Raw genomic sequence first — 18,559 nt, forward strand, 5'->3', positions numbered from 1 at the left:
TAATTGGAAATTCTGTCCACTAACTGTAGGTGTTGAAATGCACAGTCATGTTTGAGCTGGTGACACTATGTTTCCTAGAGAACAGTTTTATCTTTTGTTAAATATTACTTATCAGTAGTGCACTGTTTATTACCTGCGTCATGGGCATGTTTAGGATGAGATCGGTTCATGTGAGTATTTGTGTAGCTGGAGTCATTTCTAAGGTGAGGTCTGATTGGGGCATTTATCAATAACACAGCCTTCCTAAAATAACATTGTTTGCTCTCTGGTCATAGTCAAACATGACAGGGATGTGATACTGATTGTGTCAGATGGATGTGACAGGACTGGGTCAGCAGGGTAAAACCACTTTTTTTTTTTGTTAAATGAGCCACTAGACAGTAATATTAGTAATAGTAATATTACAGTAATGTAACAGTTTGACTGTTCAGTGAAAAAACGCTCTGATTTCCTCATTCTCTTCACCTAGTCACCTCAAATACGCAAACTTGCCTGGACTTGAAGCATACTTCCTCATAAAAAACCCCCCCGTCAGACTAATTCAATGGATTTCCTTGATTTGGATGAAAAGCATTGTTCCCCTCTTGTATTTGGATGCATATTTGCACATGATTCCAGGATGCATATGATGATGTGTCATGACTTTTTGTTATGCAACACTTGGATTACGTACTGAATTTAACTGAAGGTAAAAATTGAAATGATCGAGAGGAACCGTCACTAGAATAAGAGGTACAGAGACCCCATAGAGTCCCACCACTGATGTGCAGTGACTCTAGAGTCCACTTTCAAACTATATCCTTGGGCTGGTGGGATAAGTTGCAATTGACATTTTGCGCCAGACTTCAGAAACAAGCCTGGCTTTCATGCTGCTGTTTGAATACTAGGGAAACCACTCACAAAGGTCACTGAGCCCATTTCCTTTCTTTCCTTCTCATGCATCTAAAGACCTGTAACAGCCCCTTTCAACTGGACCTCAGTTACTGGCAGACATATTTAAATGTCTATATAGGAAGTGAAGGAAAGTATAGGTAACCAAAGACCAAACAGGAGATGAGAGAGCATTTTTTATTACAGCTATTCCATGTTTTGCCACTCTTGCTGTAACATACAATATATAAGCTTCATACAGAAGACTAAAGAACAATTCTGATCATTTTTATTTTCATGAAACTGTGTAGCAAACAATACATTTCAACAGAGCACAAGAGTCTCTGACAGACATTATTCAAGTGTTCTTTGGCCTTTTAAAACGTAGAACTACTACATGTCTCTGAAGTCCTTCATCCCCATCCCACAGGTGATCCACAGAGAAAATACCCTTCTCCTCAACAAAAGTCTCGAACAGGTGCAGTCCACCGCCTACACCAAAGTAGTGGGATTTGGTGGCAAGGTAGACCAGTCCATCTGGGGCCAGAAGTTTGTGGAGGGTATCATGGAGGGCAGGATAGTAACCCGTGTAGTAGATAGTCTCTGAGGTTAATATGATATCATATTTGGGTTGTGGGCCCGTCTTTAGAACCAAAGCAAGAAATGTGCTCCAGTCACCAGAGAAAAAACGACACTTAGCTAGTAATGGGAGCTGGGATAGGTCTGCAGCTCTTTTCTTTGGAGGTGGGCTGCTGTCTTTTAGCTCTTGTTTCTCTTTGTCCCTCCCTTCTTTGTCATCCTCACTCTCTATGTCATCATCCTCTTGGCAGTTTAGTATTACATTTGGCACTGTGAGCTGTTCAATAACTGTACTGTTATAATCTTGGAAGTGGACGTGCCTGGCTCCGCTCCTCAGAGCCAATATCCCCAACAGCCCTGCACCACAGCCCAAATCTAAAACTGCCTTCCCCCCAAAGGTCTCTCCGTCTTTCTCAATGAGTTCCAGAAGGTCGTAAGTGCACTCCCACACCTTCAGCCCTCCCTCGTACATGCCAGGGATGAGATCAGACCTTTTCTCCACAGTGCGAGAGAGAATTTTCTCACTGTCCTCTCTTTCGGAGGCTGTCTTCTCAAAAACAGTTTCATTGAGGAAGTGGAGCGGAGGAAGATTTCCAATGGTTACCGTTTCAGAGACAGCATCCATAAGGAGGAACTGTGAGTCAGTTGGTGGAAGGTGCTCTTTGGCCTCCTTTACTGGCTGTGCTGGTTTGGTATTGTCCTGCGTCTGAAAAATAAAAAGCACTATGCGTGGTTAGGGGACAAATGGTTTCCATCAGCTACGTACGTGTCTGATGGCTCTGTTTGACTGTATGACTGTGCAACAAGAGAGCTACATAGAGAACACGTGTTTCAAGCTGATGGTATCATGGCTTGAGGCACATTTCACAATACAGATATCAATCAGCAATTCACTTTGTCTGTGTATAGGAAACCACTCTTCTTAAAGCTGTCATTTAACATAAAACTTCTCTTTCTAATTCCTTTCTTACTTCCTTAGCTTACTTTTAGCTCTTAGTAACCAATAACCAACTCATTAATAATAATGAGTGGTTGACTAGCTGATTAACTTAGACATTAGGCTGTTACACATGAGCCATGTTATTCACTGCGTGACTGAAACACTGCAAATATCACGCTTGGATTGGTTGGTCAAACTGTTCATGTAGGGGTAAATCTATGTCAAATTAACAGATTTTAGAAAATTTTCCCGACTGACCATCTAGGATTTGTTTCGTACTTTATGTAAATAGTGCCACTGTACCCAACAACTTGGGACCCACTCATTTGTTCCAGTCATTCCAAAATGTGCAGGTCGGCGGGGTGTCAGGTGGCCCTACTGTCATTGTGGATTTGAGTGCTGTGACATCAAGAGTCTGTCTTGCAGATACATTTCCTGGGAAATATTCTTCATGCGTGCATGACAACAAGTGATGGATAGGCAGCCTACGTGCAACATCGTAGGAGGAACAAGATGTAAAAGTAACATTAATGCATCATCATGGTCCCTCTAAGACTTACAGTTGGCCCGGGAGAGATCTGTTGGGTCTCTCTTGTGCATATCCTGAACATCACTGAGGCCATCTGGCAGGCAGTATACACTTCCACCGGATTTGGAAAAGGACATCACTGCATTGTTCAAACTTTAAAAGTAGACACTATTTCTTCAAAACTTTAATTTCATGCCATTGCCTTTGATAAATTGTAGAACTGTTTTTTGCAGAATGTCCTTTTGTAGTAAAAAATGCTGTTTGATAACTTAAAATATTAAATATAGTTTGGTTCATGGAACCAACTTCAAATTTTGTGGATTTACTAATTAAAACATGCTCTTTACAGTGGTATGATTGGTTTTTACAGTATACTTTGTCATACATGGCAATATACACTTGAAATATAGGTGTGAAATCATTTTTTAAATTTTTAATGTCTCATAAATCAGAAATTTGGATTTCTGTCAGAAATGCACCTAGTTGCTAAGAAAGTATTATGACATGAGTATTATATAGATATAAAATTTAAAAGATCTGATGTGGTTCAGTGTGAAGATACAGTGGGCTCCAAAGCAGGAAAGAACATTTTTAATGTAATTTCGAGCAAGCCATAACTTGGCAAATATGTATCTGTGGGCCAACCATTTTAGAAGTTAAACACATTTAATAGTGTAGACTCCATGAAAATTTCAAGCACGTAGCATGAATAGTTTAAAACTAATGACTTATGGAACTCTGCAGTTTTTTAGCAGCACACGTTTATTAGGGTCATTACCCCTTTTTTAAAGCCTCCATATCGCAGAGACTAAAGAAGATACAATCCGAAAATTTTGCACACTTTTTGTTGGGTACAATAACATTATTAACATGAAGTTTGAAGCGAATCCAAGATAGTCAGTTAGGAGGCCTCTGTTGATTTGGCATGGAATGATTTGGGGCCCAAATGTTTGACAAGTTCGTCGCATGCCTCTGAACTATGAGGTCAGACATAACAATAACAACTCATACAGCCTACTATCAGTATGGACCTGTGTGATTAACTGTGATGGAATCACTTATGCAGTGGAAATTACTCAATTAAATTATCTGTATATATGAGTAGAGTGAGAGTGTGTGTGTGTGTGTGTGTGTGTTTGAGGGGTTTTGCCACTGCGGTTTTCCTCCGTGCTCCATTTAAAAGGCAACCCAAAACTCAAAAGGTTTTGACTTTTCCTGTAATGAAACAGCAGACAGGTTTACCTTTATAGCTGGATAAATCACTTATTATTCTGCGCTTTGATTATTTCTAAACTCTAGTCTGGAAAATGAAAATGAAAATGAATCAAGCCAGGTATCAGTTGACCAGACTGTTGTTTTTTTTTTGTCATCTCTGTTCTTTTTTTTTTGTATAAAAATTCTACTTTTTTTTTTTTTTTTACATAATCTAGTTAATGAACTGGGTTAAAAACCACTTGAATTGAAGCTTATTTGTGTGTAAATAAATAAAACCGTGAAGCTTTGAGTAAAGATTTTTTTTGTCTACTTCCAAGGTCAAGAACTTTCATGTACAATTATTTATGTATAATTTTACCATTTTGCTCTGTTTGTTTTGATGCGGTCCTAAGCTTAATTGTTGTCCTTGGATCTTTTGCATTGTAATAGATAGGAATGTAATGTTTTTCTTCCTACAGTAATAAAGCTGTTATTAAAATAAAAAGGCGGGTTTAAGCCTTTAAAGTATACCAAGGGTCCTGTTCTTCCCCTCACAGTCCCCGGTCCTCGCATATTCTCTCTTTTAATAATACAGACATAAGTTAGCAGAAGTCCAAAGTCTGAGAAAACTGCAATCTGACATCATTTCCCGGACAGCTTTGAGAATTCTGCGTCACTTAAACTGAAATACGTTATTAGTGAACTAACATTACTCACAGTTGTAGCAGCACTGTCTTTCTTTCCGTTTTGCAGTCCATTTCCATCCACGTCGTCCGGGTTTATTGTTTGTGCTGGGACGTCGAAGTTAAAACAAAATGACATGGCGACTAACAACACCGCACACAGCTAGCTTGAGATTTTAAAGGAGGTATTCCCGTTTTACTTCAGGTTCCACATGGCAAGCGAACGGGCGTGCAAGTGTAGCTTAGCAGAGCCGCTGTGTGTGTGTGTGTGTGTGTGTGTGTGTGTGTGTGTGAGAACTGCAAATCCCACAATCCCGAGAACCATATTCACCGACCTACAGGTTGTTAAATTTTCTCTTAATGAATTAGAGTAACCGGTACAGATCTGTCTAAGTGAGATTCATTTTAGAGATTTCTATAACAAAGGAAATTTAGGAAAATATTGGTACATTTCTTGAGAAACCACCTATGGGTGAAATGTTGTAATTCATTCCTGACTCAGAGTACCATGATGCCTTTCGCCGCTCATCTGGCGCATGCGGGCTAACTCCGGATCAGGATTCAGATCAGTTAACTGTCACAGAAGATCCCAGGTCCTGCCGTTCTTCGCCAAAAATAATCCCGCATTTGCCTTCCTTTTGAAAATGTCGACGGGAGTGCTGGTTTCAGCAGCTTTCTTGCCTTCATAGAACAGTGAGTATTCCCTAAAATAAATCTGAAATGTCATCGAATATCAGAACATGAGTCGCAGCACACAGCGTCGGATATTTGAGTAGGAAAACACTGTATGACATGCACACAAAAGGGATCTGGGAGCGTCGGGAGACTATTCACAGCGTTGTTTGTTATGGACACATAACAGGGCTTTCATGAGGCGACAGCTATGGCTAACTGTCATATACTGGGCTTTGAATAATCAATCCGGTGAAGTGAAAATGAATGCTGCTTCTCATAAAGTCAACTCCACTGACCACTGTCCCTCTAATCTCAGGTAGCTGCTAACTGTTAAACCTCCACCGAGACTCCACCCTGTCTGGAATGCAGCAAGGCAAGATTGTTGTGTCTTTCTAGACCTTTGGCATATGTCATAAACCTATGCGCCAGCTCCGTTTTCCACGATTTATTTTAATTTTACTAACCAGCGAATGCTCTGGCTTCTTCATCTTTGCCTTTAAAGTGTGGACGTACCTGATGAAGTTTATGTGTCAGATGGCACAGATTGATATGGGGAGTTACATAAACAACCTAACTGACAAAAAAACAAGGTTGACTGGCTCTCAAATATAGCATATGGTAAGTTTAATATAATTCACTGCATTCCAGCTGAAAGGATTACTCAATTGACAGTCCTTTTTCAAGCTAAAATGCCTGGTCTGCATGGTCTGTTTACGGCTATCCGTTTGCATGCAATTAGTTTTACAGTTTATAAAAACAGTTTATCAGGGGGCTACATTTTTGTAAGACACGTGTCTGTGTCAACTTAACAAAAGGCTATGAGAGTCTACTGTTTATTGTTTCTTTACTTCCCTGTAGGTGCGTGCACATTACAGATGCAGGATGCGGTGTTGTCCCGGCTCTGTGCTCCACCTGCTGTGCTGTGTGCGGTCACGGTCATGTACCAGGAGAGGAAGGAACAGGCTGCCTCTGTGGATTAGGGAAATATGGGCTTACATGAGGCTGCTGGGGCAGTCACTTTACTTTAACTCCCTCACTGACTCAGATGTGGTTTTCGACTCAGTCTTTGAACCAGTGTTTTTGATTGTGGATTATGTCACCCGCTGGTTTGGCATGGTGAGTGTGTATTTGTTGGTGTGATCATTTAATTAGTTACAGGAAGTTTTTATGTTTTGTTTTTTTTTCCCTGAAGAAAGCTCTCTCTGGGTATCCACTGTCTTTGTCTGGAAGGTGTTTGTTTGTCTGGTGGTGATACTGACCAGTTCCATTGTGGTGATCGCCTATGTGGTCCTACTGCCTCTGGTCCTCAACACGTACTCACCCGCATGGATTGCTTGGCACGTTTGTTATGGACATTGGAACCTCATCATGATTGCTTTCCATTACTACAAAGCCGCCAAGACCTCCCCCGGGTGTCCCCCAACAGTAAGACATCGACTCCACTTTTCTGCAGGGGCAAAAATAACTCAACTAATCTTTGCTTGAATTAAACTTACATGTAGTTATGCAACAAAAATGTCTTCTTTCAATCAGGAAAAAAATGACACTCCATTTGTATCAGTGTGCAAAAAATGCATCATGCCTAAACCAGCAAGGACACACCACTGTGGTATCTGTAACGGGTGAGTCAATGTCATTTTTCTTCTGTTCTGTTATTTCTGTAATTGATGAGTGGTTTGTTGATTTAATTAATTAACTAGTTGATTTCATTGAAAAAATCTGTAAAATTGTTTTTCCGGTATTGGCACCACTATGCAGTTGAAGGCAGGAAATCAGGGTTCTGTTAAAGATGGCACCATCTTTGGGAAAATAACGCTTGTGATGTAACTATCATTTTATGCTAATATCTAATAGCTCAATATCCATAAAAGCTGATTAAAAAATTTAAAAAAACCTAACGGACCAAAAATGTCTTGGTTGGCCAAGATCCTGTCATGCTTAGTGGAATTATGGACTTACTGGAACCTGGCATGGTTACCAAGAACCTTCTGGTTGCAGAGTCAAAGTGCATTTAGGGTGAAATAGCCTCATGTTAAGCAAGGAAAAACCTTGCAGAAGTGTCTATACAGGTATCGGGCTAAATATTCTCTTTTTCCTTTGCAGGTGCATTCTGAAAATGGACCATCATTGTCGTATCCTTTGTGTTAACATTATTTTTTTAGTATCAGAAATCATATGTTGTTACCATGAAGAGATGGTGGTTTACCTTAATGTTATCATCTCAGCATGGTTGAATAACTGCGTGGGTCATTTTAACCATCGTTACTTCTTCTCCTTCTGTCTCTTCATGACCTTGGGTTGTGTCTACTGTAGCATCAGTGGCAGAAACCTGTTCCTAGATGCATACAATGCTCTTGAGGTGAGATGCTCAGACTCACACCACACTGCTGGACTGCAGTTGCCTACGGGCCTGCTTGACGTTTTGTCCTTTGTAAGGCTTGTTAGGCTTTGTCTGTCACTTTTCCTCCATGTCTGGTGGCTTTCTCTGTGGGGCTTAACTGTTACTTACTGACACTGGCTTGTTTCTGTCTTTAACACTCGGGTTTGTGTGTGCGGGCTGTTCCATTAGCGCTTTAAGCATTTGGATATGGAAAAGCCAGGGGTACCAGTAACAGGGATGGGACTTCTTATAGGACTTCTTCCCCCTGGCCAGGTACAGTCTCAAAATACTGACACAAGAGCATCATCAATCTTATCTTTTTGTTTATTGCCTGTTAGTTTTGTAATATTTTCTCTTTTTATTTTTGTCAAGACCAACTATCAGACACCTGCACCACCGTACACCTTTAAAGATAAGATGATTCATAAGAGCATCATCTACATGTGGGTGCTTACCAGGTAAAATATGCATTTCATGTTGCCACTTGCCATACATAGGACCATGCCACCTAATATAACCCAATCGATACAGCAAATTAATTTGCAAAGCAGCAACTAACAAAGCAGGCTATGTGTATATAATGTGGTAACACTGGATAAGTGACAGAATTAGCTACACACAAAGATATCATTAAGCATAATAAATCTGCTTCTTTTATGAGCATGCTGTTAATGGATATTTTTGTGGCAAATGCACAATGGAAATGGAGGAGTTGCTCACAGCTTTATAGTATAAGGGGTGGCAGCATTTCAAGTTTACAAATTGTTGGATTGAGCTTTTATCACTACCTGTTAGTGCAAAACAGTAAAGTACAATGATTTCTTTCATACCAGCTCCAAACACAGTGTCCCTTGAATCACATACTGTTATTTGTCAGTATGTAGTGTAGAACTGGCACATGGTTGCTGTCTATTATCACCTTGGCAGCGGATCAAATGAAGTGTGTTTTGTTCACTCAGCACGGTGGGAGTGGCCCTGGGAGCTCTGACCATTTGGCATGCAGTTCTCATATCCAGAGGAGAGACCAGCATAGAAAGACACATTAACAACAAGGAAACAAAGCGAATGGCAAAATGGGGAAAGGTGCGCGTGTGAGATAATTAAATGTTAAAATAAGTTAAGGGGCATTTCTAATGAAGAGCCACAAACCCTCAATTAAAAGATATTTCGTCATTTTGATTTAAGTGGCAATGACTTATAATGGGGTTTTAATTACTTCTTTTCTTTTTCTTTGCCTGCTCTGCCAGGTATACAGAAACCCTTTCAACTATGGCAGGCTGAATAACTGGAAAATCTTCTTTGGCGTGGAGAAAAGAAGGTGTATTTCTCTGATCTTTGTAGAAATTTTCTGTCAGGGTTGCCATGCATTATCTATGACCAGTATAGCCTTGTACTTCTTGTCACGTCTGTTTTGTTTTATCTTTTGTCTCTAGTCACTGGGTCACACGTGTCCTCCTTCCCTCTGGACACGCCCCACATGGTGATGGGTTGACATGGGACGTCTTACCAGTTAAGAAGGACTTGATACCTGTATGACAGACTCTACATAGGCATACTTGCAGCCTACTTTCGGATGTCTTTTCTGTGTCCAACCCCCTCTGGTCATTTGATGTTGTTGGTTTAAAGGATCCTTTCATGGTGGCTCCCTACAACTGGAGAAATGGGGTCATGTTAACCTCCAATACCTCAGAACCTTGCTGTGGCATTGCTCATGGTTTCACAGCCTACATTCTTCAGCAGTGAAAATGAAATGTGTCATGGATGGGTTGTTTTCAACTGGGTTTTACTCAAAAACTGGTCATACTTGACTATGAGCATTGTGCTAATGATGGGTTTGATATTTTTACAAGCCGCATGTACTGACTCACATATCATTGGACTGAAGTACCTATAAAATAATTTATATATTTTTTTTAAAAACTGTCTGTTTGTTCTGCCCAAACTGATATTTATTACAAAACTAAAACCAACCAAAAAACCCCACAAAGATTTTGGACAAAATGGTTCACTCAGCACCTCCACCTCCCTAGACCATTTGCACACTCCAGTCCAGTATTATCATTTGATTTGAACATTCAAGGAAAGCTGCAGTACCATGATAATGTGTTATTTATCTCTATTTTGTACCTGTTAAGTTAATAAATCTTTATAACTTGCTTTATTTAAATACATTTACACTGCCAGCATTTACTTATTACTAAAGAGGCACATCATTATAACACATACATAGATTTAATTTATTTACAGCAAACTTAAAGGGACACATTTTCTCTCTGGAAATTCTAAGGTAGGCATCTATGCCTACATATCTGCGTGCATTTTTTGCTCCAGGATCACTTTATAATATACTAAGCAGACAAACTCCAGCTCCCGTGTTACGTCACAGTGTTGCTTTCAAAGACGGAATCAGAGACATGCTGCTAGTGGAGGAGGATTCATTGAGATGCAAGCTAGATTTGTTCTGAAGATACATATGAATATATTACAACATAAATAAGCAGACACAGCAGTGGAGCTGCACTAAAATGAAAGTAAAACAAAGATATGGAAGTTTCCCTCTCAATGACATATTCGTTGTTTGAGCAAAATCTTTCCGGCAGGAAACGATGTGTTGGTAGAGGATGATAAGGAATTAAGATTAAGATTAATATTTTTTGATTAATGCATTTGATAAAATGCCAGTGAAAGGGGGGGGGGGGGTGTAAAATAAAGAGGTTGTCAGATAAAGACCGATGAGCTTAAGGGATAACCAATTTCAGCCTGATTCCAACCCTCTTGCCCACGCCACTGCTCATCAAACCCGCCCACTTCGTCCGAGACCGACGACACAGACGCGCCCACCTGTCAGTATGCAGCCCTCCAGCAGATGTCAGTGTTCGACATGTCAAGTTGGGTCAGACACACACTCTTTAACCAGATTCAGTGTTTTCACGAAGGCCAGGATGAAGTGGAGTGGCCTTTCCCTCATTTTATTTCAAGTACATTTTTTTTCCCATATTAACCCACTTCGGTGCCTGGCTTGCCGCGGGAATGACCAAGTTATCCACCTCACACGCACCCTCAGGACCTACAGTATATACGTGACGTCGCTCCTCCGACAGCAAACGTTAACCCTCATCCTTATCAGGCACCTCAGGTCACCTATAGTGCCAGATGTGTCTGCTTCTACCCTTACCTGCATACACTATAGACATATATTGACCCTTCAATAGATAAGCTAAATAACGTTAACTGAATTTTTGTGCCAAGATTAAAATCAGACAGGGCTTGTTCTCAGAAGATAAAACATCACCCAAAATAAGTTTAAACTTGATGGTTAATTTTATTTACATATCCAAAGTAAACTTCTTGAACTGGCGTATTTGTAGTTTGCCGTATATCCGGCTGGTTCCACACAGTTTTATCCCAAATAAGTAATGACATTACGGAAGTCAACACGTGTTCCTCAGAATTTGAATTTTTAGGAAGAAACACCAGCAACAACAGCTGGTTTCTTAATCTTAAAGGTATAAAAATGAAACTCCAGGTGTGTGGGTTTTATTGCACATGCTAGATTTTATGAAAAAAGCTTAAGATGACCATAAATACAACAACAACAACAAAAAGCACGTCCGCACTGCATTTCAGACTAAAATCCTCGTCAAGGCCTACAAACGTAAAGGTTATTGTAACACAACCCCTAACATTAATTCCCCCACGTGTATCGTAATGACTGGCGTTTTTAATATTTTTAAAAATCTGCCCGTTTGCAAACTGAATGGCTAATTAGTTACAATCGGCACTAATATTGTGAAGGAGTCGTTCCCCAGTTTCTGCTCTTATTCTGGGGAGCATGACGAAGAGTAGATGAATGGTCTAAGCTGCGCATGCGTGCAGACTGAGGAGGCTTTAATTCTATCTCAGTGCAAACGGGTTGCGCGGGTGAGCTCCATTCATTGCGATTCAGGGGGAATACGGATATTGATTGCAGTTTTATTTTTATTTTTATTTGTATTTTTTTGAGAAGCTGTTGAGATTTCCCGGGGGCTCTGCAGGGCCAGACCGGTTGCCAGCCCGCAGGTCCTGCACAGACACGCACTGCTCCCAGTTTGTGTCTGCCAATCTGCTGACTCGCATCTTCCGCTGACCATCACGCCAGGATCCTGCGATACCTGCACTCGGAAGCAAGTTCGGATGTGGCAAGCCAACTGCAGGCGGATGCATAATTTGGCGGACTGGATATCCGGTAGGCAAAAACCTTGTTTTTTAAATACTGACATGGCGAAAGGCCTGCGACCGATAGGACTGCCAATCAATCAGATCCCGTCGGAAGTGCATCTTTTCATTTACGCACGACATAAATTGTAATTGTCATAACACGTTTAAAAAAATAAATGTATGCGAAGGGGAAAGTCAGAGCAAGGGTGGCATGAGGTTCAGGCGCGTGTCCCAGTCAGCTGGCGGTACACGTGACATAAACATCGCAGCCTGTCTGACCTCACAGGAACAAGGAGGAGTGCTGAGCTGTCATTTATTCCCTGATGATGCATTTCACATGAGCCTCTCAGTTTGACATCACCATTAACTGTTTGTTCCTCCGACCTGATCACATGTGCATTTTAAAGCATTTTTTTATTCGACTACATGGCAAATATGATGTGGACAGACTGGTGATTTTTTTTTTGTCTTTTTTTTTTTTTTTCTCTCCCCCTGTTGTGGAATGTAGGGGCAGTGATGGGAGGCTGTGTGGGGAGGAGTAGGACGGATGGACAAGGGAGCGCCCGGAGCTCGACGAGGAGCAAAAAACGTGGAGGTGAGGATGTGGGAAGCGCGGGGCTGCGAGCCTCTCAGTTGTTAAAATAACCCGATGATTTAGTGAACGCACAAGAGCTGCTGTAAGCCGAAGAGGTGGTGTCCTTGAATCAGACAGTGGGAATGAGACACTTTTTTATACGTGTAATCCTGCAGAGAGTGCTGTTACAAATCAGATGAAAGGTGGTGACAATATGTGGCCTGACCTTGAGAGAGCCTACAAAATACTCTTGCAGGCCTAACACCGTTACATCCAATAATTGTTTTATTATCGCTAAAGGGGAATTTGCTGCTCTGAGTGTTACACAGCACACATCCTGTGGCACAGCAGACGTGCGATAATTATATCAGGATGCAGCGTCAGAACTAGTGCAGCACAGCAACTTGCACAACATTGCACATTGCACCGCAGAGTGCAAAGGGGATGTAGAGTGATCATAGCACCAGCCAGATGGGATATAAGAAGCCGCCTCAACAATTCGAGCATTTGTGATAAAATACAGGGTGATTCCTAGATACAGCTCTGCTGCATAGACGTCTTTCTCAGTCTGAAACCTCACCGTCTCAGGTGTTAAATGTTTCAGGCGCCGTGGCCTAGTCATGTGTCTAATCTGTGCCGAGGACCTGCGCCGATAAGGACAGTGTTTTATATACACACTGTTCAGTCCATTCCTTGGGAAAGAGCGGCTGTGGGCTCCGCTGGATTGTCGCGCATTTCGTATTGAGCAGCAGCAGCAGGAGCAGTTGGGACCCACACAGAGAGTTGTAATATCAGAGTTTGACCTACTTGGTGGATTATTTACACCTTATGTCGACCTGCTGCAAATATATTTACATGCATAAACAGATACTAAACCTGCAAGACAGACATGACCTCTCAGATCCGTTTTATTTTCCCAGACGTTGTACTTTTGTGAGTTGCAAATTCACAAGATCTCTTGAATGAAGTGCCTAACTTATAGTTGCAGGAATGCAGCGTCTGAAAGACAAATTTGCATGTATTCATATAAATAGCACAGAAGTACACAGAAGTAGCTTCTCCTTCCAACAGACTGTAATAGTCTGACAAGGGCTTATTTTCTGTTAATAGGTTTAGCATGTTGCCTTTGGGTATATCTATCCTGTCTCTAAATAGAGCTGATAGGATTAGGTTTCTTGTGCAAAGAAGCTACCTTCTGGCTAGGACACTCAACTTACACTCCTCGTATATTGCACCTCTTTCCATGAAATGATCCCACGGTATTTTTGGGTTTCGGCGTGTTTGTTATTAGAAGGGATAGCCTGTAAGTGGAGGGTCATTGTGTGGTCATTTTTAAGCAACTGGGGGAGTGTCACGATGGTTAACTGAGCTCTGAATCGGAGGCTGCACATCGTAGGAAACCAGATGAAGTGTTTGTCTCGTCAATTGTGCGGCGTGTCGCAGCAAGCTGGTTGGACATAGCAGGTGCTGTCCTCTTCCTCGGGGTCAGTCTCTGTAGCTCATTATTGCAGACTTTTGATGTACAGTAGTTTGACTCACATCAAACCTCAGAGAAAGAACAGCTATGGGAGTACCAAACTCCAGGGAATACAACTACTATCATGCTCCAAATACACCCTTTAGGATTTTGCTGAAACGTAAGTATTGATTTTTGTCTGGGTTGAAAGAAAAGCTTTCATGTTTCTCTTTTTTTTTTACGTTTGTGCAGCTCACTTTGTTGTGCCACAACTTGTCTTAGAGGGTTTTGTGTGGAGTTCAAGATTGTCTGTGCTGTTGATGTTGTTCTTATTGTACTAAGGTCGATAGTTGTTTTTTTTTTTTTATGGATTTTTGTATCACTGCTTATTAATAATTTGCAGTTAATAGCTGTCTAAAATGTCTAAAAATACAAGAAAACAAACATTATAATTGATCATTTTCACACAGTGCTGCCTCTTACTGAAATGTATGCTTTCACGGAGACTGGAATCACTTTGATGGATTAGGAGTTTATAAGTTTAAAAACATTGTTAGAGTTGCACAGCCAATGTTTAATAGATGAGCTGCTTGCTAGTTTAGATGCTAATATTTCTGAGTTTGTGTATTTTCCAGTTTTATTGGGACAACACAGTGCAGTGCAGAACACAGAAAATGTTCTAGAAACAACTACTAGTAGTATTCACATGACAGGAATCTATTCAATTGCTTTTTCGGGTGCAGGTGTAGTAGTTAGTTTTTCCAACAACAAAGATTGGTTTAAGACTGAAGAAAAAAAAACCTTATCCACTGACTTCATCTGAAATTGCTAAGCCTAGATTCCAGGGATTCAGATTCCAGGGCTTACAGCTGAGGATACACTGTCAAAGTTGATCTCTCTGTCCACTCACACTCCCCTGTAAACAAGCAGTCAGGCCCCCTGACTTACTACAGCAATGAGGTGGATCAAACACTCTTCATATAATGCAGGTTGTCATCACTGATTACACCCGCCCCATTCTAGTAAGCACAAAACCCGACCAAAAAGGGGCCTATATTAGGTTACAGTATGTACAACCAGGAAAAAGCGTGTAATGTTTTGCTGTGGCCTCGGTTCATTCAATCAAACCTGCTTACTTAAAAAAATCCATCGGACCCTCAACGTAACACTTCCATTCCCCTTACCTGAGTCAGATTTGGGATACTCGTAAGGCGTGATCTTTTTTTTTTTTTCTGTTGCTGTTGTGAGCATACTTCTTGAATTATTTGTCATCACAACATATCTGTACAACTTTCAGTTATCTCAGTGTACCTTCTTTTCTCTGCCTGTTGCTTGTTAGGAATCCAGTCGACCATAATATTTGCATTTGTTTGGCTGGCATGCTAATGCACTCCTTTACAACTTTGCAGCTGCATGTTTACAAATACAAAAGTCATTACATGAGCAGATAATGACCCTTGTTTGTGGAAGAGAAATAAAAAAAAAAATAGACGTCCATTAGCATAATAATTAGCAGCTAATGTCTCCAGACTTCTGCTATATTGTAATTATGGCTTTGAAAATGTGAAAAGTTTGATTTGATATTAAAACACAGTCTTTTATTAATAATGGATTACATTTAAATGAGAAAAAGTGTAAATTCTGTACAAAAAAATACATTTTACACTTACACCAAATCCAAACTGGCCATTGCCTCACCTCCAAAGGTCATGTTATATTTGAAATGCATTATGAATCAGGAACATATATACTGGGTTTGACAGTAGCGAGGCCACTGTTTGTAAAAGTTGTAAATGTGACGATGTAATAATTTATGTGTAGTGGATTTGTGTTTGTATTTTTGCGTGCTTCCTGTGGTAGTCTTGTGTGTTTTTGCCGCCTTTCATTGGTCGAAGGGTGCTCATCTCTCCAGCCAGTGCTTTATAGGATAGGGGCAGAAAAAATCCAGTTATGTGGAACCTGATTACCGCCTATAATCCACTGCTGTGTGCTTGTGTTTGTGAGAGCGCATGCCAGTGCACATATGTGTTACTAGCCACGGCAGTAATCCGCGGCACTGTAAATAATCACTTTGACTGTACTCACTTTGTGAATCAAATGGACTTTCTTGGTATGTTGGTACAGTGGCTGTACTGTATATGCCAGCGTGGAAACACCTGCAGTAGGTGTATGAAATTACTTGGTCTATGTGCTGTTGGAGTTGTGACAAAGACCAGTTGAGTGCATAGTAGTAATTGGCTTTGATTAGCCCATGTAGCAAATGAAGAACTGTTGAATATCACAGATGCAAGGGGGTGTACACACTGGTTCCGTTTCAAGGATTATTTTTACCGAAGACTTCAGTATGGAAGTCTTAAAGTGAGGCTTTTTTGTCCTTGTCTGCCTTCACTGGTGTTTACATGACCGAGTGAACATAAAACAATTACATCATGTAGTAAATTTAAAGCATTTAGCTTTTCTCATGTATATTCCATAAATTCTAACTTATATTGTGAAATGTTTGCTCTGCTCATAATGATTTCTTAATTGATGATGCTCTATCACCAGCTTGACACAACTCTGCTCAGGGCAATATATTAGTTAGACATTTCACACAAATATTTCTTGACACTCACTCGTGCCCGAGGTAAGTGCTAAAGTGGTAAAGAGCTCAGCCATTTTTACATTTTTAGCAGTGCATAGTCCTGATTATATTGTCTTACATTCTTTAGATTTGTTTTTAGGTCAGCCTTTAGATCAGATTGAACATTGCCTTCTTTTTTTTTTTTTTTTTCAAGGACGTAATGAACCCCTAAAGAAGGAGCGTCCAAAATGGAAGAGTGAATACCCGATGACGGATGGCCAGCTGAGGAGCAAGAGGGATGAGTTTTGGGATACGGCTCCAGCCTTTGACGGACGGAAAGAGATCTGGGACGCACTCAGAGCAGCAGCCCTGGCTGCGGAGTGCAATGACCTGGAGCTAGCACAGGCTATAGTGGATGGAGCCTGCATTACTCTGCCACATGGTATGAAATCACCGACAGGCACATGAACACACACACACACACGCCCCTCTCGGATATGAAAATGTGCTTCCATCCCGTTATCAATTGTAAGAAAATTTCCTGGAACTTCCAGCACAAATGCGTAACTCACTATAATAATTCTCAAAATGTCAAAGGACAGTTTGCAGAATCCCCTGCCTCAGTTGTTCAGAGATTACTGCTGTAATAGTTACATAATAGTCGCAGTGCTGCGTGACCACTGTGAATGGATTGGTGCACACAAAGCCATGACTGAGTTAGGCACATTTATGTAGTTACACAGAGGAGGACACTGGTGTTGTTGATGTAAATGTGATGCAAGTAAATGGCCTCATACTTCCCCTGGTTTATAGACGATGGTTTGGAGAAGAGAAAGGTTTTTTTTTTTTTTGTACTGGGGTTGAAGTTAGTTGGCGTTACTGATAGAGAGGCTTTTGGAAACTGGGGGCTAATGTAGGTCATTTCTCCCTCTGCAGGCTCTCTGACAGAGAGTTATGATGAACTGGGAAACCGCTACCAGCTTCCAGCGTACACTTTAGCCCCGCCTGTCAACCTCATCTCTGAAACGTCCAGTGAGAGCAAAGTTTCTGAATCCACACTAAAACAAGCTCAAACCCCCCCATGCAGACAAGAGTTCCAGCTGCGGGTGCGATTGTCAACAGGTAAGAAACACCCAGTACGACCTTAAAAGACATTTAAATCTAAAAAAAAATACATGTTATGCAGTTTTCCCCATGCACACGAAATATCATCGTGTCTTGTTTCATCTAGGCTGGAGAGTTATTTATAATTCATAGCTTTTCAGTGCCTCCCAGCTTGTTCAGAAATCTGTGTCAACTCTATTTATGTCTTGTGGTTTTCTTAGGAAAGGATGTGCGTCTGTCAGCCAGCATGGCGGACTCCATCGCTGAGCTAAAGAAACAATTGGAGGAACAGGAAGAAATTGACGTGATTCGCCAGAGGTGGTTCTTTTCTGGGAAGCTCCTGACTGACAAGACTCGTCTGCAAGATACCAAGATCCAGAAGGACTTTGTCATCCAAGTGATTGTCAATGTGAACCCTTCAGTCATAACTAACTGAGGAGGGAGACAGAGGGCTATTAGGTGAAGAAAAGAGAGAGGATGTTCTGGAGAGGGCTGGAGGAATAGGAGTAGGGCTTGAAATCATTTTTCAGTTGGTACTGCAGTGGATTTTTGTGTACATTTTTATATAAGAAATTATTGCTTTTATATTGCTCCTTTTTGTATTTTTCCTTTTTCTGAAAAGCACTGAAACACTTTAGATTAAAATTAGAGTCCTAAGATGCACATCCCAGTGTCCCTTTGTCAACTGAAGCTCTGTTGTTTACATGGGCTCCCCTCCTTGTCATGTGTGTTTGTACTTGTGCTTATTGATAAACTGAATATGGTTCACCTGGGGATCCATATAAGAAAATTCCATTCATTCTTTTTCATTTTTT

The 18,559-nt window shown here is 40.9% G+C and overlaps 3 protein-coding genes across 8 annotated transcripts; 2 read left to right on the top strand and 1 right to left on the bottom strand.

Moving 5' to 3' along the window:
* Positions 1-1,067: 1,067 nt before the first annotated feature.
* mettl18 (methyltransferase like 18) lies at positions 1,068-5,076 on the bottom strand. The gene is made up of 2 exons (XM_040139498.1): positions 4,830-5,076; positions 1,068-2,155 (listed from the first exon to the last, which is right to left on the bottom strand). The coding sequence occupies exons 1-2, from the start codon at positions 4,932-4,934 to the stop codon at positions 1,229-1,231; spliced, it is 1,032 nt and encodes a 343-aa protein (XP_039995432.1). The 5' UTR covers positions 4,935-5,076; the 3' UTR covers positions 1,068-1,228.
* A 238-nt stretch (positions 5,077-5,314) lies between these two features.
* zdhhc16a (zinc finger DHHC-type palmitoyltransferase 16a) lies at positions 5,315-9,974 on the top strand. Of its 4 annotated transcripts, XM_040139495.1 has the most exons (12): positions 5,315-5,488; positions 5,787-5,843; positions 6,329-6,586; positions 6,701-6,895; positions 7,004-7,092; positions 7,574-7,602; positions 7,696-7,829; positions 8,040-8,123; positions 8,223-8,308; positions 8,810-8,933; positions 9,098-9,168; positions 9,284-9,974. In XM_040139495.1, exons 3-12 carry the CDS (start codon positions 6,353-6,355, stop codon positions 9,384-9,386), a joined length of 1,149 nt encoding a protein of 382 aa, XP_039995429.1. In that variant the 5' UTR covers positions 5,315-5,488; positions 5,787-5,843; positions 6,329-6,352; the 3' UTR covers positions 9,387-9,974. The 4 variants fall into 4 exon arrangements, with proteins under 4 accessions (XP_039995429.1, XP_039995430.1, XP_039995428.1 ...); XM_040139496.1 differs by lacking the exon at positions 5,787-5,843 and having other exon boundaries at positions 8,049-8,123; XM_040139494.1 differs by lacking the exon at positions 5,787-5,843 and having other exon boundaries at positions 5,316-5,488.
* Positions 9,975-11,655: 1,681 nt separating this feature from the next.
* On the top strand, positions 11,656-18,557 carry ubtd1a (ubiquitin domain containing 1a). Of its 3 annotated transcripts, XM_040138572.1 has the most exons (6): positions 11,657-11,771; positions 11,857-12,075; positions 12,556-12,642; positions 16,855-17,082; positions 17,577-17,762; positions 17,966-18,557. In XM_040138572.1, the coding sequence occupies exons 2-6, from the start codon at positions 12,024-12,026 to the stop codon at positions 18,178-18,180; spliced, it is 768 nt and encodes a 255-aa protein (XP_039994506.1). In that variant the 5' UTR covers positions 11,657-11,771; positions 11,857-12,023; the 3' UTR covers positions 18,181-18,557. The 3 variants fall into 3 exon arrangements, with proteins under 3 accessions (XP_039994505.1, XP_039994506.1, XP_039994507.1); XM_040138571.1 differs by having other exon boundaries at positions 11,656-12,075; XM_040138573.1 differs by lacking the exons at positions 11,657-11,771; positions 11,857-12,075 and adding an exon at positions 12,327-12,416.
* Positions 18,558-18,559: the final 2 nt, after the last annotated feature.

The sequence above is a fragment of the Xiphias gladius genome, chromosome 11 (genome assembly GCF_016859285.1).
Source record: "Xiphias gladius isolate SHS-SW01 ecotype Sanya breed wild chromosome 11, ASM1685928v1, whole genome shotgun sequence".
Taxonomy (NCBI): Eukaryota; Metazoa; Chordata; class Actinopteri; order Istiophoriformes; family Xiphiidae; genus Xiphias; species Xiphias gladius.